The sequence below is a fragment of the Myotis myotis genome, unplaced genomic scaffold, assembly GCF_014108235.1.
Source record: "Myotis myotis isolate mMyoMyo1 unplaced genomic scaffold, mMyoMyo1.p scaffold_m19_p_7, whole genome shotgun sequence".
NCBI lineage: Eukaryota > Metazoa > Chordata > Mammalia > Chiroptera > Vespertilionidae > Myotis > Myotis myotis.
The window spans coordinates 19,399,204-19,422,764 of NW_023416379.1; the positions used below are offsets into that span (position 1 = coordinate 19,399,204).

The 23,561-nt window shown below is 36.5% G+C and overlaps 1 protein-coding gene across 7 annotated transcripts in view; it reads left to right on the forward strand.

Annotated features, from left to right (window-relative positions):
• The window catches only part of LAMA2 (laminin subunit alpha 2), a 480,022-nt gene that overhangs the window by 213,577 nt on the left and 242,884 nt on the right, over window positions 1–23,561 (forward strand). For all 7 annotated transcript variants that reach the window (XM_036316421.1, XM_036316415.1, XM_036316414.1 and 4 more), the window contains exon 12: window positions 698–868. In XM_036316421.1, the coding sequence (XP_036172314.1) occupies window positions 698–868 (171 nt within the window). The remainder of the gene's footprint in view (window positions 1–697; window positions 869–23,561) is intronic.

The window sequence follows — 23,561 nt, forward strand, 5'->3', positions numbered from 1 at the left end:
CATGGGTTCCCTAAGACCTTCTTTAAGGCTTCTTCCTTTTCTGGGCCATGGATCTAAGCCCTGGGTTCCTGTAGTACTTCTGGTGCCCTGGGAAAGAATAGGTACAAAATTCTGAGCTGTGGCCATAGCAACAGGCTAAGCTGATAGATTAAAATGTTTTTAAGTCTCAATGTTGAAATTTAAATAGATGGGAAGGGAGGAAATACTGAATGAAAAACCATCTTTCAGACAATTGCAAATTTTATTTCTTCCTCAGCTTCACAAATGCGTAGGCAACACCTTTTAAAATAATTTATTCCATAAACAATAGGAAATTACTAGTAGAGTGAAAAATATAAAATTCAAAGTCAGATTACTGGATATTAATATAACCATTGTATAATTTTGAATGAATTTCTATTTTTAAGAAGGGTATTTGAAATCATGATTAAAAAAAAAAAGCATTGAATCAATGAAAACAGATTTTTATGTAATAAGTACCATCCAAACCCCTAGAAACATAAAGAAAAAAAAAATAGGAATCTATGAGTACATACAATAAGTTTAGTGATATTGAAAACTCTCAAATTTTGGTAAACTTGTATAGTTTCTGTTTTTTGATTTCTAAATACATGGACTTTACAGGACTATAAAAGAGAACAGAAGCGGATGGATTTTATTCTTCCGAAGTAATGATGGTTGTGTGTTTTTGTTTAAGATAAAAGAGATGAGTGGCTGGTATCTGACTGACATCTCTGGCCACGTTCGAGTGGCTCCCCAGCAGGACCCGCAGCCACCTCATCACATCAGCATCAGCAGCGGGGAGGCCCGCCGCGCCCTGCCCCAGGAATACTTCTGGAGCGCCCCAGCTCCGTATCTGGGCAACAAGGTAATTCCACATGCTGCTTGCTTCTTGCTACTTTGCTTTAACAGATCAATAAAGGAATGGGCTTTATTTAGTATTTGTTTAAAGAAAGATAAGCATATCAAACATATACTGTATTAGATTGCCTGAAACAACTAAATCAGCTTGAATTTGATATTTTCCCAAGTTCCATGGGCCATGGCATCCTCGGTTCACAACTTCACATAGCTGACATGCTATATAATTTTTTAATCAACAAATAAATTAATGAGGGCTTGAGAATATGTCTGCCAAAAAAAATTATAGACATTGGAAGAAACCATGTTGGATTTACTTGAAATAGATGTTTTTCATGAGTTGTCTATGGTGGGATACTTACTGAAGTTTTCCTCATCTGTTTCTATTTCATTTCAAAACTGACATTCAAGAGAGCTCCTTCTTCTATCTGGTATGAATGTTAATTGGAAATGAAATTTATTACATAACTAATGTAATGCTTGCCATGAAGCTTATGTAAACAGCATATTTCCCGGAGCTCAGACAGAGCGCTGCACTATAAGAAGTGCCAGATTGAAAGCACATGTGTGTTTTAAATCCCACTCACACACAAAGAAAAACATACACAGATAAACAAATCTAGGAGCCTCAGAAGGGCAGCACTGTTTGTGTGTGTGTGTGTGTGTGTGTGTGTTTGTTTTTCCCAGATGTGGATTAACTCTAGCTAGACAGGTGCCTTGGCTTTTATCATTTTATTTTGCACAATAATTTGTTGCAAACAAATTTTGGTATAGTAATTCTACATGGGAATACTTGCTTGTTCTGTGAAAGTTAATACCTTGTCATCTGATGGTTAAATTAACCTGATCACATGCTGGAGAATCTCTTAGTAAATTAGTGCTACTTAAGCCGAGTTTTTCCCTATAAGAATATAGTGTCACTTTTGAAGGCATCTTCGCTGGTTAAACAAGTAAAAATATATTTATAGTCAGTGGTTCTCTCACCATGGCATGTGAGTATTGAGAGAGAAAAATTTAATAGTAGTTCAGATGTTCCTTTGTGAATGGGAACTAGTGGTTTGCACAGATTGAAGAAATTTTAACTCATGGCCAATTTTCTTATTTTTAACAGGCTTCAAAATGCTATTATGAAAATTGTGTAAATGAATAAAGTGTTTTCAGTGAATATGTATTTTACAAGAGACAGTATATGTTGCACAAAATTCTACAGCTGCAATAAAAATCTAATTAAACATTTATTTAAAAGGCCCATTACAATAAGAAGTCATTCTATCCTATTCTACTTAGGAACCTCCTACATTGCCAATAAGAATAGAATAGCACATGTGATGTGAATGCCTACAGCTTAAATTTGCCAAAAAATAAACTGTCAGGTGTGTGGTTTTTGTTCCTGCTTTGAGGAATTTAGAAAAGAGCCTTGGGTCAAAATTGGATGGGTTTCAGAGGTCTTATTTTTCTTGCTATAGTGAAGTTTATTTTAGGGTAGCTTATAATAGCATGCTCTTTACCATATTTTCGATAATTTCTTCTTTGGTCATATGCTTTTTCTTTCTCTTGGCTGAAAATCAAACTGACAGAAGGAAAGCAAGCAAATAGGATATTAAATAGCATCAGAGCAAAGAATTTGGACATCCTGTTCATAGTTGTTGGTTCCCAAAGATAACTTTCCTTATCCTGGCTGAACTGTTGCTTATAACCACCCACAATGAAGCACTTCATGTTCCCCCGCAGATCATTTTCACATCAAAAAGCTGTGCTTGCCTGTGCTTCAATTTCCATTCAGTGAACAAAATAATGGCAACAGGGTGTGCAAATTGTTTGAATATGGAAGGCATTTTTTAAATGTAATGTGGAAGCCCTCGGTGGTTTCCTGTCAGATATCTCAGTATGAATGAAACAATTTGCCTTAATAACTGAACCATATAAATTTTTGATACTACCAATAATACTGCAAGCTCTCACAAATTACCACAGTACATCTTAACTGTCATGTCAGATCACGTAAATTACAGTCATGATGGCATGCTTAGCTTGGTTGATTTAATATCTTGCTAAGGAAATGGAAAATTGTAGGGACTTGTTTGTAAATTCAATAAAGCCACTTTTCTAAATAGTTGAGGCTAAATTCTTTACCAGTAATTGCTGTTCGAATCAGAGCCTTTGCCAGAATCTGACAGAAATAGTCTATCAAGGGACTAGTGCATCTGCTTAGATGCTGAAACTCATTTACATCCATGACCAAGAATCTGTGGGTACATAATTCCTCCTCCGCCTTTTTAGTGTTAATTTCTAAGTAGGAAAAATATTTATGAGATGCTATTAGCATTTCCTAAATATTTGTATAACTAGTTTTCAAACATTTTTCAAGTTAGTCACTTGGTCATAAGGCTACTTACAACAGAAAAGGGCCGTGCTGTGCTGTGCACATTCTATTGTAATGAAGATGCCACAAGCCATCCTTCCTTTTTTAAGGAACCTAACCCCAAATAATAAAACCTCTCTGACATGGGATACACTTTGCTAGCACGGAGGCCCACCTGATTGTAATAAAACTCAAGAACAGTAGGCAGTTTACCAAAAGAATATTTTTTGTCCTAAGAAACATTTTTATTGACTGCAGTTTCTCTTTGGAGTAATGAGGAATCCATAAGTGAATATGTGTGTACATGGATAATAGATGAGACCTAGCAAAACTTAACATAGTTTTATACTACCCCTTTAAAAGCTTTACATGATTTTACCTATGAGTTAATTCCTCAATAGCAATCTTGAAACAATGCGTGTTTTCTTCTCATATGTGAGTGAATCTTTAGCACACTTGGTACAATCAAGGGCTAATTTTCTCCCCTCATTCTAGATAATCAAAGCGAAAGAAGTCAGGTACCCACAGGGCTGTACTAGGCAGCACTTCATTTTCAAAATGCTTGGCAAATGTCAGTGCTTGGTTTTAGGGCATTGGTTTAAGCGTGGAACTAGGCAGGGATGGAAGGAGCTGGAGGACAGAGTCCTGCTGGTTTGCTACAGGCTTAGCTATTCAGACACAGTTTGGTACTTCAGAGTTGGAATAATTTACTGCTTTCGTAAACCAAGTGCAATTGGATCATTAAAATAATCGCTTAATTAAGGTTACCCTAGTGGTCTGAAATAGCGCAGCTTCCAAAAGCAATTCTCAGCCGGTCTATAAAGTTTCCAGAGAATCTGGCGTGGCCTGTCTGCTGTTCCTACCTCGCCATTAAGGTTTGAAATGCTGTCTCTGAGCATTATTAAATTCATCCTATGTGATTTGTTCTTTATGAAACAATACTTACTTCCTACAACATTATGTTGTCTTTTCCTGTTTCCAGTTTAAAGAAGCTCTTAAAGTGTGTCATGTAGTTGCCAAGTATACCTAAAGCCTAGCTTAAAATGCATATTAGGAGTCTGCTGACAAAACAGCATCTGGCTTCTGAAAGTAATCTTTGTTGTGCTTTTTTGACTTTCAGTTCTACCTCTCAGATCTCAAATTAAAACTGTGGATTTGAAGGAGACTGATGTTTGAGGTTTACAGGACAAGGTAGTTCTTATCACATAAAAAGGAGCTTAAAAATACTTTGTGATTGATGCAACTTACTTAACAACAACAAAAATGGTTTTAGTAATGTTGCTCAGAAAGGACTCCTGAGTTGAGATTTATGTGGAAGCTGGAAGATGATTTCAATCTTGGCTTAAAAAAAATACACAAGTGGCCTGGCCAATGTGACTCAGTGGTTGAGTGTCAGCCTGTGAACCAGAATGTTGAGGTTTGATTCCTGGTCAGGGCACATGCCCGGGTAGCAGACTCTATCCCCAGTAGGGGGCATGCAGGAGGCAGCTGGTCAATAATTCACTCTCATCATTAATGTTCTCTCTCTCATCTTTCATCTCTCTCTCATTTCTCCCTCTCCCACCCTCTCTGAAATAAATAAAAATATTTTAAAAAAATAAATAAATAAACAACTCACTAACAAGCATGATCCACTCTCCTTTTAGCAGCAGAATTTGTGCTTATGACTTCTTTCTTTCACATGCCTCAAAATTATTCAAAAGTAGAAGTCAAAGCCTCTCCATCTTTAACTCCTGCCAATTTAAGACTTAGATTAATTAAGGTGTCATGTCTGCAGAGAATGGCATAAAAGTAAATGGCCATAAAAGTAAATAGAATAAATAAACTAAATGAATTTCTATTCCATTGATCAGATCTCATAAAAAATCATCAAGAATGATTTGGTAATGGAGTAGAACCAAGAAAAAGATCTGTTGCCTAGAACAATCCAAATGATTTGTTTGGGGTAAATGAGAAAATATACTTATTAAAAACAAACAAAATGCCCAAGAACTCATTTGTTGACCGTAGTTATGAACTGCATGTCAGAGCAAAGCCCGTTACTGCTTAATTAATTACAACAAAATCCAGCACCCAAATACATAAAAAGCATCATGTTGGGCATCAAATAAAAAATTACCAGGCATGTAAACAAGCAGGGGCTTAAGAACCATAACCAGGAAAAAATTAATCAATTGAAACAGATAAGAAACTCAGCCAAGGTACATCAAAATCAAAGAAACAAAGAAAGAAAGAAAACAAGCATGGTAGATAGAGGTAAAGAGAAAACCCTAAAAGCATCAGAGAAAAAGAGACACAACATGTACTGAAGAAGAAAGAAGATTCTTGTCAAACGTGGTACAAGCCCCAAAACAGTACAGAGATATTTTAAAATATGTTTAAAGTGGGGAAAAAGAAAACAGCAACACACAGAAAAATACTATCAGTCTAGAATTCTTTACTAGGCCAAAATATCTTTGAAAAATGAAGGCAAGACAAAGAGTTTTTACTTTAGAGAAATAAACACTGAGATACTTTTTCATCAGCACACCTACACTAGAAGAAATGTAGAAAGCTTTTTCGGTTAAGGGACTAAGATACCAGACAGAAATGTGTTCCTACAAAAAGAAACAAAAAGAAATTAAGAGAATAAAAAATGCTAAATAATAATGCTTTCTCTACTGATTGCCACCTAACACAGGACCTCAGACTGGCCATGTCTTTAGGCTGAGGGCTTAACTCAATAGTTACTGAATGAGTAACAAAACATCCAAGCTTCAAATAGCCTATCAGGTGCTTTTGTATCAAATTTTCTTTGAAATTATAAAAAGGAAGACTATGCCATAACAAGAGGATCAAAAAGCCTTTCTTCTATAACCCCTATTCCTTATCTCAAAACTGAAGAAAGCAAAACCAGCATCAACCTAAAAGAGTTTCAAACAATCTTAATGTAGAAGTCTTTTTCTGTATTCTTTTCAGTAACAGTTCACAGCCATGTTCCATGTGCACCTTAGGGAACCCATGTATTGCTGATTCTCATGCACTAGCCCAAGTCCTTGTTGAGACAAACCCCCAATATTCAGGCCTCTGTCCCTTGCAATAGATCAGAATTGTCAACTGTAGTTTAGGCGGTGGTATTATGCATTTGGAACCTATCGTAGCCAGAGCATTCTTTATGTGCTGGTTTTGGTCTGTTTGTTCTTAAATTGTTACTAGTGGGAAAAGAACGAGGTGGTAGGGAAGAATGGGACACAGGTAGGTATGGGGGGAATAGAGCCTGAAGACACAGAGAGAAGACAGCCAGCTACAGCCAAGGAAGCAGCTTGGCACACACCCGTCCCTCACAGCCCTCAGATGGGACCAATCCTTTGACACCTTGTTCACGGACTAGCAAGCTAATAATTATCTTCATTAGAATTGATTTAAATCATTATTTATGCAAGGGGAGGCCCTGGTCATTTATTTTTGCTGTTTTAGTCCTTACGCCTTTTACAGATCTGATTTAAATGCTGGATTGCTAGCTTATTAGTTTTGTGATCTTGGACACATTCCATAATTTTGTTGAGTGTTACTTTTCTTATCTGCAAAATGAGAATTCCAGCATTCCCCCCCCCCAGACTGTTCAGAATTCTCCAAATGCCCTTAGCACACAGACGCTGTTCAATATATGTCTATTGCTTTGTGAATTTCTGTAGTTGTGTGCTGCGGTAATTTATATTGTAGATAGTCTCATGTCAATAGAAGACATTTATCAAAGAACACTTTGTCCCCTACCTGTTTATTGCTGACAGAGCAACTGGACAATCACAGGGAATTAATTTTAGCAAGTAAGTAGAGTAAAGGGCTCAAATAGTAGCTTAGCAGAAACGTAAAAAAACAAAAAAAATTAAATCAGTTACCTAGTTTTTGAGAAACCTGCAGAGTGCTTTGCACTTTATCTTGCAGCTGCTTCATGTCTTTCGAAGCAAATGATGTGATAAGTATCTCACTATTCCTGCTTCACTGACGACCTGGTGTCTAAAGGAATTTGAGATTCCTGCCCTTTAGTAATTGATTAGAGAAGTCAGTTTCATAAACATAATAAACATAAGCAATACCCTATAGCTATAATGTAGCAAGTTAAGACTGATGTCATGAAGGTGGAGCCCAACCTAATATGACTGGTGTCCTTATAAAAAGTGAAAATTTAGAGACTATGTTAGGAAGAATGCCATGTTTTCACAAAGAAGGCCATCTACAAGCCAAGGAGAGACTTAAGCAAATCCTTTTCTCACAGTCCTCAGAAGGAACCACCACTGCCAACACTTCTGTTTCACATGCTAGCCTCTAGAACTGTGAGGCAATGACTTTCTGTTGCTTATGACACTCGGTTGTGGTACTTTGTTTTGGCAGCCCTAGAAAACAAATATAAATAATAAAATATCAATTTTTTAAAAAGTCCGATATGTTTCATTGTTGTTGTTATAATTTATAGCAAATGAAAGGCTAATCTCTCTAGTACCTAAAGAGGTTCTTGAAATTGATGAGATAAAGGCCAACTGTCTAACAGAAAAATGGACAGCATATATGAATGAGCCCTTCATAGAACAGAAAATACAATGGCTCTTCAATATATGAAATGATGTTCGATCTGCCTCTTAATATGATAACACTGAGAAATCATTTGTAATCTATCTTAGGAAAGTCAAAAAAATGGATAGCACACCATTACTGAGACGTTAAAAAGACAAAAATCCTTACATGTTAGTAGTGGGGATATACATTGATGCAATCCAAGAAAACCAATTTAGAAATCTTCACCAAAGTTACAAATACACATATGATTACATATTTCTCTTCTGGGAACTTATCCTACAGGTATAAATAAATATGTAAAATGCAAAGTTATTCATAAATGTTTGTGATAGCTGCAAAAATGTCTATCATTGAGAGACTGAGTTCGGGGAATATACATGCAATCTAACTCTATAAAACTATCCTATCTAATAAAAGGCCAGCAATCATAATTGCAGTGGCCGGAAAGACCGCTCGACTAGTCACTATGAGGTGGGGTGGGGGGCCAGTGAAGGGAACTGGGTGGCTAGCAGTGGAGGTGGGGTAGGACCTGGGGCTGGCGAAGGGAACCAGCTGGCTGGCGGGGGCAGTGGGGTGGGACTGGGGACTGGCGAGCAGGTGGAAGATGGGCCTGATCGCAGGATAGGCCTAGGGACCCTACCTGCATACGATTTCATGCGCTGGGCCTCTAGTAAATCAATAAGAAACATTCTTGGTATACCAATATGGAGTGATCCAAGGTATATGATTAACTAAACCTAGAAGCATTTGTGTAAAAATAGTGAAGAAAAATAAGATAAATTTGTAGTTATAAGCTTATTTAGCTATTTAGAGTAACAGCTAACATTTGAATTGTGAGTTTGCCTCAGAGACTATCTACCCATTCTCTCAAGAAAAGAATATTATCAACTTTGTAAAATAAGATATTTTAACTAGAACAGCCTTTATTTTTATTTTAATCTATTATAAGCTATGACAAACTTTCCTTTTCTAGACTTCGTTGTAAAATCATTGCTTCATGTGATTACTCAATAAGTAGTAAATGCTCCAATCTTACAAGCTAAAAATTGTTTGGCACGCATAATTTATCACAAGGCTACAATACTCTTTCCTGATAGTTTCAGGAAATTGTATTATTGTCAACAGGTCCTATTGGGGAAGCGTAAAGCTTAGATGTTTATTCCTGAGGTCTTCTCATCACTTCCAATAGTAGCATTTGAGTCAAAGCAAATGCTCTCCCACCTTATTTTTTTCTGAAGCCCTCCTTCTCCTACCTGGATCTAAAATCTGACATTTGCCACATGGAAGAAGGAGCTATGTGATAAGACCTCAATCAAAAATGTGATGAATTATTAAATAGATAGTTTGTTGGGTGATTGAAAATTACCTGCAAAAGAGTGCTTATCTCCTTGAGGCATGTCAAAAGCTAATGGAATTGAGCCAATTAGACTGACTGTCTCTTCAATGAGTTGTGACCTCTCGATGGTAATAGCTTATTATGAAGATAAATGAACCCATCTCTCCAACTGAAGCCTAAGTACACACTTCAGCAGTTTCCTTGAATCATGAGGCCATTACCTCTCAACTCCGGATCGACAGCAGTGACAGCCAGGAGAGCAGAGAGCATGCATGACTAGACACAGATGATTGTTTTACTCAGATGAATATATTTACAGCTATTTCCAAAGAAGCAAACCTCCTCGTGCATTGTGTGCTCACACCCAAAATACTCACCATGTGACATCTCACTCCTTCCTGACTACATCATTCTGAGATAACTGTTTTTCTTTTTTCTTTCCACCCCCACCCAGTGTTTGAATTCTTCATTCTTGTTGGTCTCCTGATTGAGTAAACTTTAAGAATAAAAATATTTTCTTACATTGAATTTGTAATATACAAACAAGTGCATCTTTTAATGAATTTAATTTAATCCTGTTAAATTCCAGAGGATTGGGGAGAGACTCAGAGACTCCTTTTTATTTGTAGAGAACTTTTGTAAAGATTATTGGTTTGAGAATCACACAAGTGCTTTAGTTTTTTATTTTAAGAAAATGTCAAAAATTATTTAAGTAGTTACTGAAGTTTGATATCAACTTTCCTATTCTGCTATAGTGATACATTTTTATTTGAGGAGAATTAGAGGATAAAGAGTTACTTATTGTAGCTGTAACTGGTTTGGCTCAGTGGATAGAGCGTTGGCCTGCAGACTGAAAGGTCCCAGGTTCGATTCCGGTCAAGGGCATGTACCTTGGTTGCGGGCACATCCCCAGTAGGGGGTGTGCAGGAGGCAGCTGATCGATGTTTCTAACTCTCTATCCCTCTCCCTTCCTCTCTGTAAAAAAAAATCAATAAAATATATTTTTTTAAAAAGAGTTTCTTATTGTATTTACAACAAAATATAATCTTCTAATTCCTCATAAGTATTAGACACACGTCAGCTACCAAATATATTCTTGAAATAGCCTGTTGACCAAGCAAAACTAAGTTTATGAAGTTACTTCAGTAAGTGGAACACCTTGACAGAGTCTTAGTAGTATCTTGGAGACTCAAGATCAGGGGAAGCTACTCCTGGGTTTTAGGGGTTTTAATGCAGATCTTGCATTGTAAGCACTTGGGCAGAATTTATGAATACCATAGCCTTATATATATCCCAAGAATAAGGCAAACGTCTTGGATCGGGTATTGAAGAATAAGCAACTAGTCTATATATAAGCTAGTTTACACAGATCACAGTCCAAGAACCAGCTTTGCTTAAACTACTTTTATAGAATCGTTAAAAATAGGGGTTGAAATCTATGCTTGCTCCCTGCATTGTTTAACACAGGGAATTGTGTTGACTTATTTCTCATAGACAATAGCTATGTGATTTTAGTATATAGTAACTTAGTTTTCCTGTGCCACTGTTTCCTCATGTGTAATGTGGAGATAATACTGAAAGGAATTTTAGATCTAAAATAGGTAGGTTTAGAGAGTCTTGGGAATAAAGAGAGCCCGTTGCGGGGGAGGAATGCAAAGGTGAGGGGTTGGGGCCACCAGAAGGCATGCATTCGCAGAGAATGGCAAGGTTCCACAGGATAAGGGGAGAGGAAAGCAAACTTCACAGAGGATAGAGAAATGTGGACAGATGGCAGAAAGAGGGAAACAGATTTTCACAGGAGATAGAGGAATGTTATAAGGTAAGGGGGAGAGAAAAAGAGGGGCACCATGTGGGTTTGGACTTTGAAGCTGATATTCTGCAAAAGGGTGACCAATCAAAAAAAACACAACACAGGGTCATAAAATGGGGAAGGGGTCCAACTGGAAGGGAGCATGAAGACACAAAGAACCACAGCATTTATAAACCTTAGAAAAGGGGGCTTAGTGGGTTACCCCCTTGGAGCCCCCTCCCTACGTGAGAGTCTGTATTTGCTTCCAGTAAATTTACACCCTTTTATGAACACATCCTTTTAGTCCTCGAATTTTATTTTTCAAACTTCGTGAGGCAAGAACCGCTCCCTGCAAGGGGGAGATCCGCTCCCTGCTCCCCATGCTTTAATACTAATACCCGCTTCACAGAGTTATGGGGATTAATTGAATTAATGAATACACAGCATTCAAGACAGTCCCCGATAAATAATAATTAGTTATCATTACTAACGCCAACTGGGCCTTAATTTGAGGCCAGACATTATGCCATTGAAATTTTAGAAAGGTTCCCCATACACAAGAAAAAAAAAAAAGAAGGGAGGGAGGGAGGGAGGAAGGAAGAAGAAAACAAATCAATAAATAGAGCAGCAAAGAGAAAAGGATAGGAAGAATCTGCTCATATATATCAAGTTTTTACAGTATTTTGATTTAGAAAGTAACCATCAGTAGGACCCTCTCTCTTTTAGTCTAAGATGTGTCTGGTCGTGGAGTGAGTGCCTTTTCTCTAGTGTTCATCTGAGGCTGGGTTTGAAGTAATCAGCCTCTGTGTTCTGGATGTAACTTCTTTATAATGAAAAGGGACTGGAAATAGCCCACAAGCAAAAAGCTTTGCAGGCCATTAAAGCTCCTGGAGGCCGCTTACTGCCTTAAGCTTCTTTTTACTCATTATCACAGGGGGAAATGAACAGGGCATATTTTTCTTACATCCAGTAGTTTTAAATTAAGATATGATGACTTTGTATAAAAGTCAAAATGCTTTGTTTTGCTTTTATTTTTTTCAAAACAAGTGCAGCAATAAAATTTGATTATCATTTAATACTAAGTTTGCTCTTGGTTAAAAACTCTTTTGAAACTTTACACAGGAGACAATAGAATGATTTAATGTATCTCGTTATCTAGAAGTTATTTAGATGATGATGGTAGAATACGTATTTGAAAAGAAGTAAGTTTCTGTTGTGACAGAAAGACACATGAACTTTGGTTCTGGTGAAAGACATTTAGGGTAATATAAACTATGCTTGGAATGAACCCCATGATAGCTGGATCCCATAAGACTTAGTAAGGCTGAAGTTTGATTCAATGTTCCTGACTCATGTAGTGCAGTATTTTTAATTAAAGGATACAAGCCATGGTAAAGGGTTAAACAGAACCATTAAACTAACCCCTTCTTTTAAAATCTACTTATAGCTACAACAGTCTCACTTAGAGTCACCTGGTGACTTCATTGAAAATGGAGATTACTGTATTCTATCCGGGATTCACTTAGTCAAAAGATCTGGAGGAAATATGTGGAAATCTACACTTTTAACAACCTCCCCCAGTGATTTTTTTTTTTTACCCGTACAATTTTGAGGGCCACTTTTTTACTATTACTTTTTAAAAATAACTGATGATTGAGTATCTGTAGATGATTCCCAAAAGTTAAGCTTCCCAAGGCAAATATATATATATATATATATATATATATATATATATATATATATATATATATATATATATATATATATATTCCTGCAGCATTTCTTAGTCTGAACTCAGAATTTGACTTTGTTAATAGTTTAGCCTGTACCAGGGAACCCTAAAATAACCCTTTCTTTGCCACTACAAAATACATAAGTCCAAATCTACCCATCCATCTCCTGGCAACAGAAACACAAAGCACACAAATAATACACATTTATCTGGGAAGAAAATGAATCTTAGAAAGTTGCCTTTTTAAAAATAAGTCTAAAATGCACTGTAATTAATATCTGGAGTAAAGACTCTTGGCAGGGCCTGCATGTTACATGGGGGTTTGGGCCAGTTTCAGATTGTAGAAGAGCTTCCTGTATATGTGTCAACGGTTTTGCAATTTGGGCTCTGCTACCCACTATTTAAATGTAAGTACAGCCAAGACCCTTAACTTCATGGGGCCTCAATTCTTCATGGGAGAAGATGACAAACAAAATCTTAATTAGAACGCAAAAACAAGAAAAGTGGTTCCAGTGGGCGACAGGGCCAGTGTGGTTACAGCGGGAGGCAGGCCTGGAAGTGAGCCAGTGACTTTCAGGGCTGGTTCTTGTTAGGCTGGGAGTTCTTGTCTGCATTGTCTCCCCACGGCCTCATTTGTGGTAGGTTTTGAAGAAATCTGGTATGAAAACAGACCAGATGAATTTGAAGGTCTCCTGCAAATGGCAACCTTATGATTCTAACACCAATTAGAATCACACCATCAGCTGATGACTAACAATGAAATAATAACATGGCAAAAGTATGGTAAAGTGACTGCTTGACTCCTGGGGGAAAAAAATGTTTCTCAGCGATTGTCCGTATTCGAGATGTTGATGATACACAAGTCCAGCCATAGCAAATGAGGATGTGTCAGAGCAAAGCAAATAGAATGCATCCGGTTGCTGAGCAGTTGGTGTTCGGCCAACACTATTTCTTACCTAGGTTTCATAAAAAGCCATCTAACTCTCTTTTACCTCCCACCTCCCCAGTCCAATATTACTTTATTCACATGCCTGATGGATGAAGATCTTTATAAAGCTCAGCTTTGATTTTCTCAGTCCCCAGTTTAAAATTCCACTGTCTTTGTGCAGTGAAATCTCTGAGGACCAGCCATAAGTATCTCATGCTCTCTCATACATTCCTACCTCACAGTTTCCTTTTGTCTGAGAACATTTGTTCTGCCCTTTTCCTGAGCAACATCTATTCAGCCTCCAAAATGATGTTGACTTGAAACTTGAAAATGTGTTGTCTTGAAACATTTCTGACTACCCCATCTCCCAGAACAAGCCGAGTTAGGCCTCCCCTGTGCCCTTCCCCTGAGACCTCCCACCGCCAGCCTGCAGAAACAGTGCTCCCTGGTCTGGGATTTCCCGAATGCAACTGGGTTCTGTTCAGCTTTGTACTTCTAAGGCCTAGCACTCTTCTGGACAGCACAGGAGCTTAATAATTTCCTTTTGAGTGAATAGATGGATGCTCTGTGTGAATAATAATTATCTCTGTTTTCATAGATGAACAAGAGGCATTATAGGTAGAATTCTCCTTAAAAAAAAAAAAAAGAAGAACCCTTAGAGAAATTGTTTGGTTGGGATTTCTTCAGAAGTGCCTGTTTGTATTTTCTAAATATTTAAAAAAAATAATTCTAGGATCATTTAAGGCCACATCTATTCAGAGCGAGGCAGACGACCCAAATAGTCTGCCAAATTCTTTTCCAGCCCTCAAATTTTATAAGCCTGAGCAGCATTGTTTGGGTAAAAGTCTTGTTCTTTGTGAATTGGGAGGAAGCTAAGATGTTTTGGATATTTACATAGAAACAAAGAATTTCAGAACTGGAAAGAACTGGAGCAGTATTCTATTAAGTGGTTTTCACACTGGGTTCTGTGTGGTCCTCCTGTGCTAGCACAGGAAGTAGGATGGAGCAGATAGAGAGCCCCTTTCCCTCTTTAAACCAGTGTCTTTATCTGTTTTGCATGTTGAGAGTACAGACAATGGAATGTAGAAACAGACCATGAAAGATTAAGTCAGTTAAACAAAGATATACGGCTTCTCCAGAGACCAGGCTAACGTTAGATTTATGACGCCCTGATTTCCGCTGCAGATCTCCTCCCATTTTTTCTGTGCAAGATGTAAAAAAAGAGTAGGCTATTTACTTTATGGTCAAGGTAAGTTAAAATCGTGACACTTGTTTTCAAACATCAATTTAGAGTTCATGCCATCAAATTAAAGAAGTTTGTTGACTAAGTTTAATTTGCTTTTGCTTAGGAAGCGGCTGCCTTTCAAGATAATAAAATAAACAGATACAATACTATTTAGGCAGCTGTGGCTTTTAATTTAAATGTTTGACTTAGTGCTGTTTAGTCTGCTGGATGGCAAAATGTTCTCTGCGAAAGAAGTGTATGCATTTTAAAGCATTTCTAGTGTTTATTGTGATGTCCTAGAGTTGGCTGTCTTTCTGTCACTCTGCATCCCCTGAGCAAACATGACAATTTAAAATTATAGTGACAAAGATGGGATAGGCCATTTTCTGCTTTACCATCTACATAGTTTTGCCTTTTCCAGAATGTCATGTACTTGGACTCATACATTATGTAGCCTTTTCAACCCTAGCTGGTTTGGCTCAGTGGATAGTGCACCAGTCTGCAGACTGAAGAGTCCCTTGTTCGATTCTGGTCAAAGGCACATGCCCGGGTTTCAGGCTCAATCCCCAGTAGGGGGCATGCAGGAGGCAGCCAATCAATGATTCTCTCTCATCATTGATATTTCTATCTTTCTCTCCCTTTCCTTTCCTCTCTGAAATCAATAAAAATATATTTTAAAAATATATGTAGCCTTTTCAGATAGTTTTTCTTTTCACTTACCAGTTATATGCATTTAAGGGTTCTCTCTCTTTTCATGGCTTGATACCTTATTTCTAGTTAACCCTGAATAATATTCCATTTTCTGCATTACCACAGTTTATTTCTACATTCACTTACTAAATGACATTGTGATTGCCTCCAAGTTTTGGCAAAAATTAATAAAAGTGTTGTAAACATCCATGCCACAGGCTTTTATATGCACATAGATTTTTGTGTGGACTTAAGTTTTCAACTTCTTTAGGTCATATGGGAAGAGAATGGTCAATTTTGTAAGAAACTCCCACAGTGTCCTTCCAATGTAGCTGTGCCATTTGGCATTCCCACCGGCAGGGAGAGAGAGCTCCACATCTCTGCTAGTATTTGGTGGTGTCAGTGTTTTGGACTCTAGGCATTTTAATAGGTATGTAGTGGTATCTCATTGTGTTAACTTGCGACCCCCTAATGTATGAGGTTGGGCATTTTTCATATATTTATTTGCTATCTGTATGCAATCTTTGGGGAGGAGTCTGTTCAGATTTTTATCTATTTTTTATGATGGGTGGTTTATTTTCTTATTGCTGAGAATTAAGAGTTCTTTGTATATTTTGTATACAAGTTCTCTATTGGATACATCTTTTACAAATATTTTCTCTCAAATTGTGGCTTGGCTGTTCATTCTCCTGACAGTATCTTTTGCAGAACAGATTATTTTTAATTTTAATAAAGTCCAACTTGTTAATTTTTCTTTCATTGATTATGCCTTTGGTATTGTATCTAAAAAGTCATTGCCAAACCTAATGCAATCTAGATTTTCTCCTATGTTATCTCAAGGAGTTTTATAATTTTGCATTTTATGAAATACTAGAGGCCCAGTGCATGAAATTGTGCATGGAAGGAGGGGAGGTGTCCCTTAGCCGGGGCTGCACCCTTTCGTAATCCAGGACTGCTGGCTCCTACCTACTCACCTGCCTCCTGCCTGATCGCCCCTTAACAACTCTGCTTGCCTGCCTCATCACCCCTAACCCATTGCCTGCCTGCCTGATTGCCCCTAACCACTCTGGCTATCTGCCTGATTGTCCCTAACCACTCACCTGACTGCCTGATCGCCCCTAACTGCTCACCTGCCTGCCTGATCGCCTGCCTACCTCCTCTGCCTCGGCCCCCGCCACCGCGGCTTTGTCCAGAAGGATGCTCGGAAGGTAGTTCGGCTGTCCAGTCTAATTAGCATATTATGCTTTTATTATTATAGATAATTTGAGGTCTATCTCCATGTTGAATTAATATTTGTAAAAGGTATATGGTTGATGTCTACGTTAAATTTTTTTTCGCATTTAGATGCCCTGTACAAAAAAAAATATCATTTCTCTATTGAATTGTCTTTCCTCCTTTGTCAAAAATCAATTGACTGTATTTGTGTGGGTCTGTTTCTGTGTCCTCATACTCTGTTTCATTCTTTCATTAGTACTATACTGTCTTGATTACTGTAGCTTTATAAAAAGTTGGGTAATGTCACCACTTTGACTTTGTTCTCTTTCAACCTTGTGCAGGCCATTCTGGGTCTTTTAGTCTCTTTATAAACTTTAGAACTAATGTCTTGAAACCCACAAAATAACTTTCTGGCATTAAATCTATAGATTAATTTGAGAATAATTGACATCTTAACAATATTGACTATTTCTATATATGATCATGTAATATCTTTCCTTTAGTTCTTCTTTGATTTTTTTTTCATTAAAAATTTGTAGTTTTCTTCATATAGACCTTGTCATATTTTGTTAGGTTAATTCTAAGCACATCAATTTTTGTGTGCTAATGTAAATGATATTGTGATTTATTTTCAATTCAATTTTTTATTGCTGGTATACAATAAAATAATTTAGTTTCTTACCGTTTTCTTATTTAGATAGAATCAAATGACTTAGAAAGGGACTGTTACTCTAGCTACAATTAATATCTTTAAAATTCTCAGCTTCCTTCTAGATTCTAGAACCATAGGCTATGCATTTCAAGGTTATGGGTAAAATGCTATTTACAAAATCCTTGTAAAGCTTATTTATCATCTAAAGACTGAATAGGGCTCCGAGGGATTACTCAAGTCAGAGATTTTTATTCCAAATGGATTCCTAAAGGGTTATGTATAATATGTTAATTGTAAATATAATCCAACACTAAAACTTCTGATTCAGACTGTCTCCTTATATCTGGAAGGCTCTTTCCCTCCCTCCCTCCCTCCCTCCCTCCCTCCCTTCCTTCCTTCCTTCCTGATAAGAAGTAATTAGAGATATTGCTTTGCCAGTCCATGTCACAGTCATGCCTTTCTGCAGAATGCTAGGATGTCCAACACATATATATTTCTCGTGGCTGTGTGTTATAATATAAAAAATGATGGCATCAAATAGACCTGATTATGTTTTTAAACCTATAACACTTATTAGCTGTGAAATCTTAGAGAAATTCTTTCACCTCATATTTTTAGTCACTTTAGCTCTGAAATAGAGACTGAAAATGCTACTTCATAAAATTATCATGATGATTTTACTTAATAATACATAAAACATCTGGTTTGTAATGGGAACTGGATAATTATTTACAGCCTTGTTTTTTTATATTAAAAAAACTAACTTGATTCATTATTTAAAATTATATGATAGATTCCATTTGTTAACTGAATACCAGAGTTTTATCACTTTTTCCTTTTGGTTTTTAAAAACTACCTATAGAAGAAATAGAATCAGTGACTACAGACAAATTTCTGACTTCTGTTAGAGTATGAACCAGGACAATAATGGTTGATTATGCCCTATTGTACAGAGCAAAAATTAGCTCAATGTATGATAGAAGCCAGAAATCAAATTTTGTTTTATAAGTGATGGATAATCACAAAGTAACTAAGAAACAAATTCCTGGGTTATACAACTGCAGTCACCAGTAGCTACCTGTCACAGAGTAAACACCATTGCAGAGATGGAAACTTTATGTTTACACTAGAGGCCCAGTGCATGAAATTTGTGCACTGCAGGGGAGTCCCTCAGCCCGGCCTGTGCTCTCTTGAAGTCTGGGACCCCTTAGGGAATGTCCGCCTGCCGGCTTATACATCCCTCTAGCAGCCTGGGACCCCTCGCTCCTTACCACCCACCTGCAGCAGAGATGGGAGTGGCTCCCGCTACTGCTGCTGTATTCGCCAGCCATGAGCCCGTCTTCTGGCTGAGCGGTGCTCCCCCTGTGGGAGCATACTGACCACCAGGGGGCAGCTCCTGTGTAGAGTGTCTGCCCCCTGGTGATCAGTGCACGTCATAGCGATTGGTCATTCCGCCGGTCATTTCACTGTTCAGTCGATTTGCATATTAGGGTTTTATTATATAGAATTTATGAAAACTGTTCTCCTTTGTTTTCATGTCAGTTGAGGAGAAAAGGATATCCTTGAGAGCGTAGCATGCTAGTCATACATTAGGTCTACCTAGAGTATATTCTGGAACATTGTATAAATGTTAAGTAATCCCTGTAGTGAAAATGATGTTCCTTGGAATGAGCATGAAGACACATGGTTCTCTAAATAGCTTTGAGCTAGTTTTGCAGTAAGTAGATTTTCAGTTTTCAAGAATATGTTATGAATAATGCTATTGTACAAGTAGGTATTAATTAATGGTTAAAATACAAAGGATATTTTCTTGGGATTATGTAATGATCTACATGACAACTATAGGTATTTATCATGATAAATGTTAGCTAGTGTTGAATCATTGAAGGATGTATGAGATCCACTTTCATTCTTAATGAAAATTATTTTATTTTATTAATACAGTGACTATTAAATTAATAACACTAATAAAATAATATTAATATAAAGCACAGTATTTAATATTCTATTTGTGATGCATGATTTTTGTTGCACAATTAGAAAATACTTTAATGTTGTTGAGAATACTTTGAAGAGGTAGTAATTATCAGAAACAAATATTATTTCCAAACACATAATAAGGCCTTTGTTTTGAAATTAGATTTTGAATTTGGAAAGTAAGCAATATAATTATGTTCTTAAAATACAGAGAGTGTGATTTGAATACAAAATATATATTTTGCATAGGGAATACAGTCAATAGTAACATAACAACTTTGTATAATGATGATGATTACTAGATTTATCAGAGTGATCACTTCATAAGGTATATAAATGTTGATTAATATACTCTATACCTGAAACTCATATAATACTGCATATCAACTATCATTTAATAAAGGAGGCCTGGGGGGTGTGGAGTGGAGGGGGTCAATGGGAAAACAAACAAACAAAGCAGACATCTGTAATATTTTCAACAATAAAGATAAATTTACATATATATATATATATATATATATATATTAAACCCATAAATTACTTCTCTTCATATACAATTTCCAACATCTGGTTTCTATAATCAGTTTATGTTTGTGAGGATAGTAATTATGTTAATTTGCGAATGCACATGACTAGCAAATAATTTGATCAATCTTAGAAATCTTTTGGCAATTAGCTATTTTCCATGGGGTTAAACTTAGCCTTTAATTTGAATTAGAGTATGAGTGTCAATGAACTAACTTAAATAAGACCACCATAGTAATATGGAGAGCTATACATTACTTTACCCTAAGAATCTTTCCCCTGTAAATGTTCCATGACGATCATCTGTCCCCAAGTTGTTGTAAATTCAAACCTTTCCTTTTTTAAAATACTGTTACCTCCCATGGAACAAAATTGTTAAAAGATCTAATTGATATCCTTTTGAATATCTTTCATAGAGAAAAATGAATACAAATTTAAACCAACTTTCGAGTTCCTGAGACACTCCAGATGTGATCTAGTCTACACTGTCATTTATGGACAAAGACAGCTTCCTGTTTATGGGCTTGGGTAGTTCAGCTTCTATAACCTGAAGAAGTAGTTCTGAAGTTTAGATACAATAATTGTGAAAATTATTCATTCGTGCACAGTGCTTTTCCTCCTCACGACTAAACTTTGTTATGGGAAGAAGAGTATTTTATTCATCTTTGGTGAGCTCCCCTTCCATGCTGCCTTAAACTTAGCTATTCAACCATATTTAGTGCATCCAATTGGGTTGTATAAATCAGGGTTTAAAATGTTTGATATACATTCAACATACTGGTGCAAATGATAAAGCCTTTTAAAATAACTGGATAGAGCATATTTAGCGGTTAAAATTCTTGGGGGGTGGGTAATAATTAGATGTGAACTACCTCTACAACATAAAACAGCAATAGGCTCTAAGTTAAATTAATCATTTTCTCATTTTTGGTAACATTTATTAAATGCCTGTTATAATTTGGTACTTTCTGAAAATAGGTTATAATGAAAAGATCTTGGCCAATATAAAATTATAATCTAGTCATAGGTAAAATAAATGAGAGAATTATGTTGTTCCAAATATAAAAAGCATTTACATTGGAGAAAATATGAATTTATACTTCTAAAATATTTTAGTGTTTTTCTATGTTTTATGTTAAATAATGTAATCTGGAAAGATAATATTTTCACTTGCAGATTCTTAAATTTGTATATATATATCTAAAACTGTAATCATTTTTATTAAATATGTTAGATATTTATATGTAAGGCCTCAAACATATGTAACTTAGCAGTACTAGTGATAAAAGTATAGTAGAGATTTGCCAAATACTCCGTTAAGAATTTCTAGTAATTTGCTAGTTTGCATGAGTTTGAGTTCAAACTAATAATATTCGCCTCTAGTTATGTATAAGCAGAGAACAAGAAAACACTAATGCTTAACATTTCTCTATGTAAGAGCTTCTCCCCAGCCACAAAACAAAGTGCAAGTAATGACAACATCAAACCTGACACAAAATGGGCCAATGAGTGAGAAATTAATTGTCTTGCAAAAGCAACTTTTATTACACAGAAACAATTTTAAAAGCAATTGTTCAAAGTTTCGATCATTTTGTGGCTCAAATTAATGTTAGTCTATCAAACAAAAGTACTCTTTTCTGTACTTTGGAAGTAGAAAACAGAATTATTAACCTACTTACAGAAATACAAAACCCAAGCCAATCACCTATTTGTTATTTCCATACAAAATATGCCAAGGAAGAAAAAGTTTAATAATTTGAAATTATGCTTTACTGGACACAAAAGATGTTTTATGAATCACTTAAAAGTTGTCTTATTTCTCAAATACATTCATAACAACATTAACTGAAATGTATTTAGTATCCATATGTATACCTGGAACGTCTTAGGTATTCTCACGTATACCTGGCACAGTGCTGATTGTTTTATCTGCTTTATCTGGTTTGGTCTTTCTATAGTGCTCTGAAGAATGTATTATTATGTCTACTATATATATAAAAAGCCTGTGGCCCTAACGCTGGGTGCGGGTGGGTGGGGCTGCGAGTGTGGTGGGCGGGGCGCACATGGGTGGGTGGGGCCGTGTGATTTCACGCACTGGGCTTCTAGTTATATAGAAAACAGTATAAAAATGTGCTTATTACTTGGAGAATGAAGGAATGTTTTTGCAGTGTTACATACAGTACAGTTGTTTACTTTCCATTCCTATGTGTTGACACTGAAGAGTTTTAGGCTGCTAAGGAAGCATGGTAGCATCTACCTTTTCCCCCCAGACATAAACACTTTGTTCCTTTGTCCTTTAGTTCCTCAAACTGCCCATGAACTTTCTTCTCCTTTACTTTTACATTTATGGTTAAAATAGAGAGTTTAGACTTTTTTTTAACAAAAAAGCAAGCCAGTGGAACATATGCTCTCCAAAATATTGGTTAGTACATTTTATACATAAAATGATTCAACCACTTAAAAAAAAAATTCAGCTCCTGAAGTAGCATGTCATTAGATTTTAGTGACATCTACTAACACAAATAGATGGCCTCTACCTCTGTGTGGTTACCATTGCTAATTCAAACACAATATAGATGGAATTCCAAACTTCATTGGAAAAAAAATGATATAGAAATAATAGTTGTCACTAAGGTCCTCTTGATTGAATCTGCATTATGCAATGCTCTTTCCTCAAAGCACACTAACCTGAAAAATATAGCTATCTATTTAAAGAAGGCATTTTCTGGTTTGGCAGAATATTATCACCATTCAGCATATGTACAAGATGGTCTAATTTGTGTCTATATGTGCTAGGCTTAGAAAAGTCACTTTAAGTTTCCCTTAATTTATTTTGGAGCTTAACTCTTACTTTTGACATGATTTATATTCTAAGGAAATCTGAGCTTCTTCCTGCTTGAAACTCAGCAGAATGGCATTGGCTAGGTAGAGAACATATATGCTCTTATTATAGCTGTGTCTGCGAGGGCTACCGTTCTGTTAGAAACCTGTCAGCGTATGGAATGCAAGCCTTCCTTTTCTGGGTGTGATGATTTAATCTGCTAATTTCCATCACTCTCTGAAAACTGCAGCCATCCTGTATTTTAGGGAAAAAAATCCATATATGCAAACTCCTTTTACCTTCTCTATACCCCCCCCCCCAAAAAAAAAAATGTTCTATTTTTATTATTTTAAAATTATTATCACAGCAACTGATTCCAAATTAGAAGTCTGGGTCTGTTTGCAGAGCTGGTAGCTGGTGACCCCTGAGTAATTTATTTATACTGATTGATATATGTGGTAACCCCTTTAAATATGTCCATGTTCTAATCCCCAGAACCTGTAAATATGTTAGTATACATGGCAAAAAGAAGGAGGATGGCAACCAGGGGAGATGTTTTTATAAAAAAATGTGAGACAAATTGTGACATAGGATGGAGGAAAGGCCATTTTACCCACATCTGACCAAGAGCAGGTTTATATCCTGAGGGGTGAGGGCAGTTTTGCGCGAAGTTGGGTTTCCCACTCTCAACACCGGCAGCCGATGAATGAAAAAATACCTTGATTAGGGACCAGAACAGATTTGCTTTGGGAATGTAAAGTGGCTTAAGAATGATCTTTATTGGAGACTGATGTCAGTAGGAATTCATTTCTATCCATAGGTTTGTGAGGGCTGGGATTATGTGTATTTTGTAAAAAGGCTATATTTATTATTATAAAGGCCGGAAGTAATCAA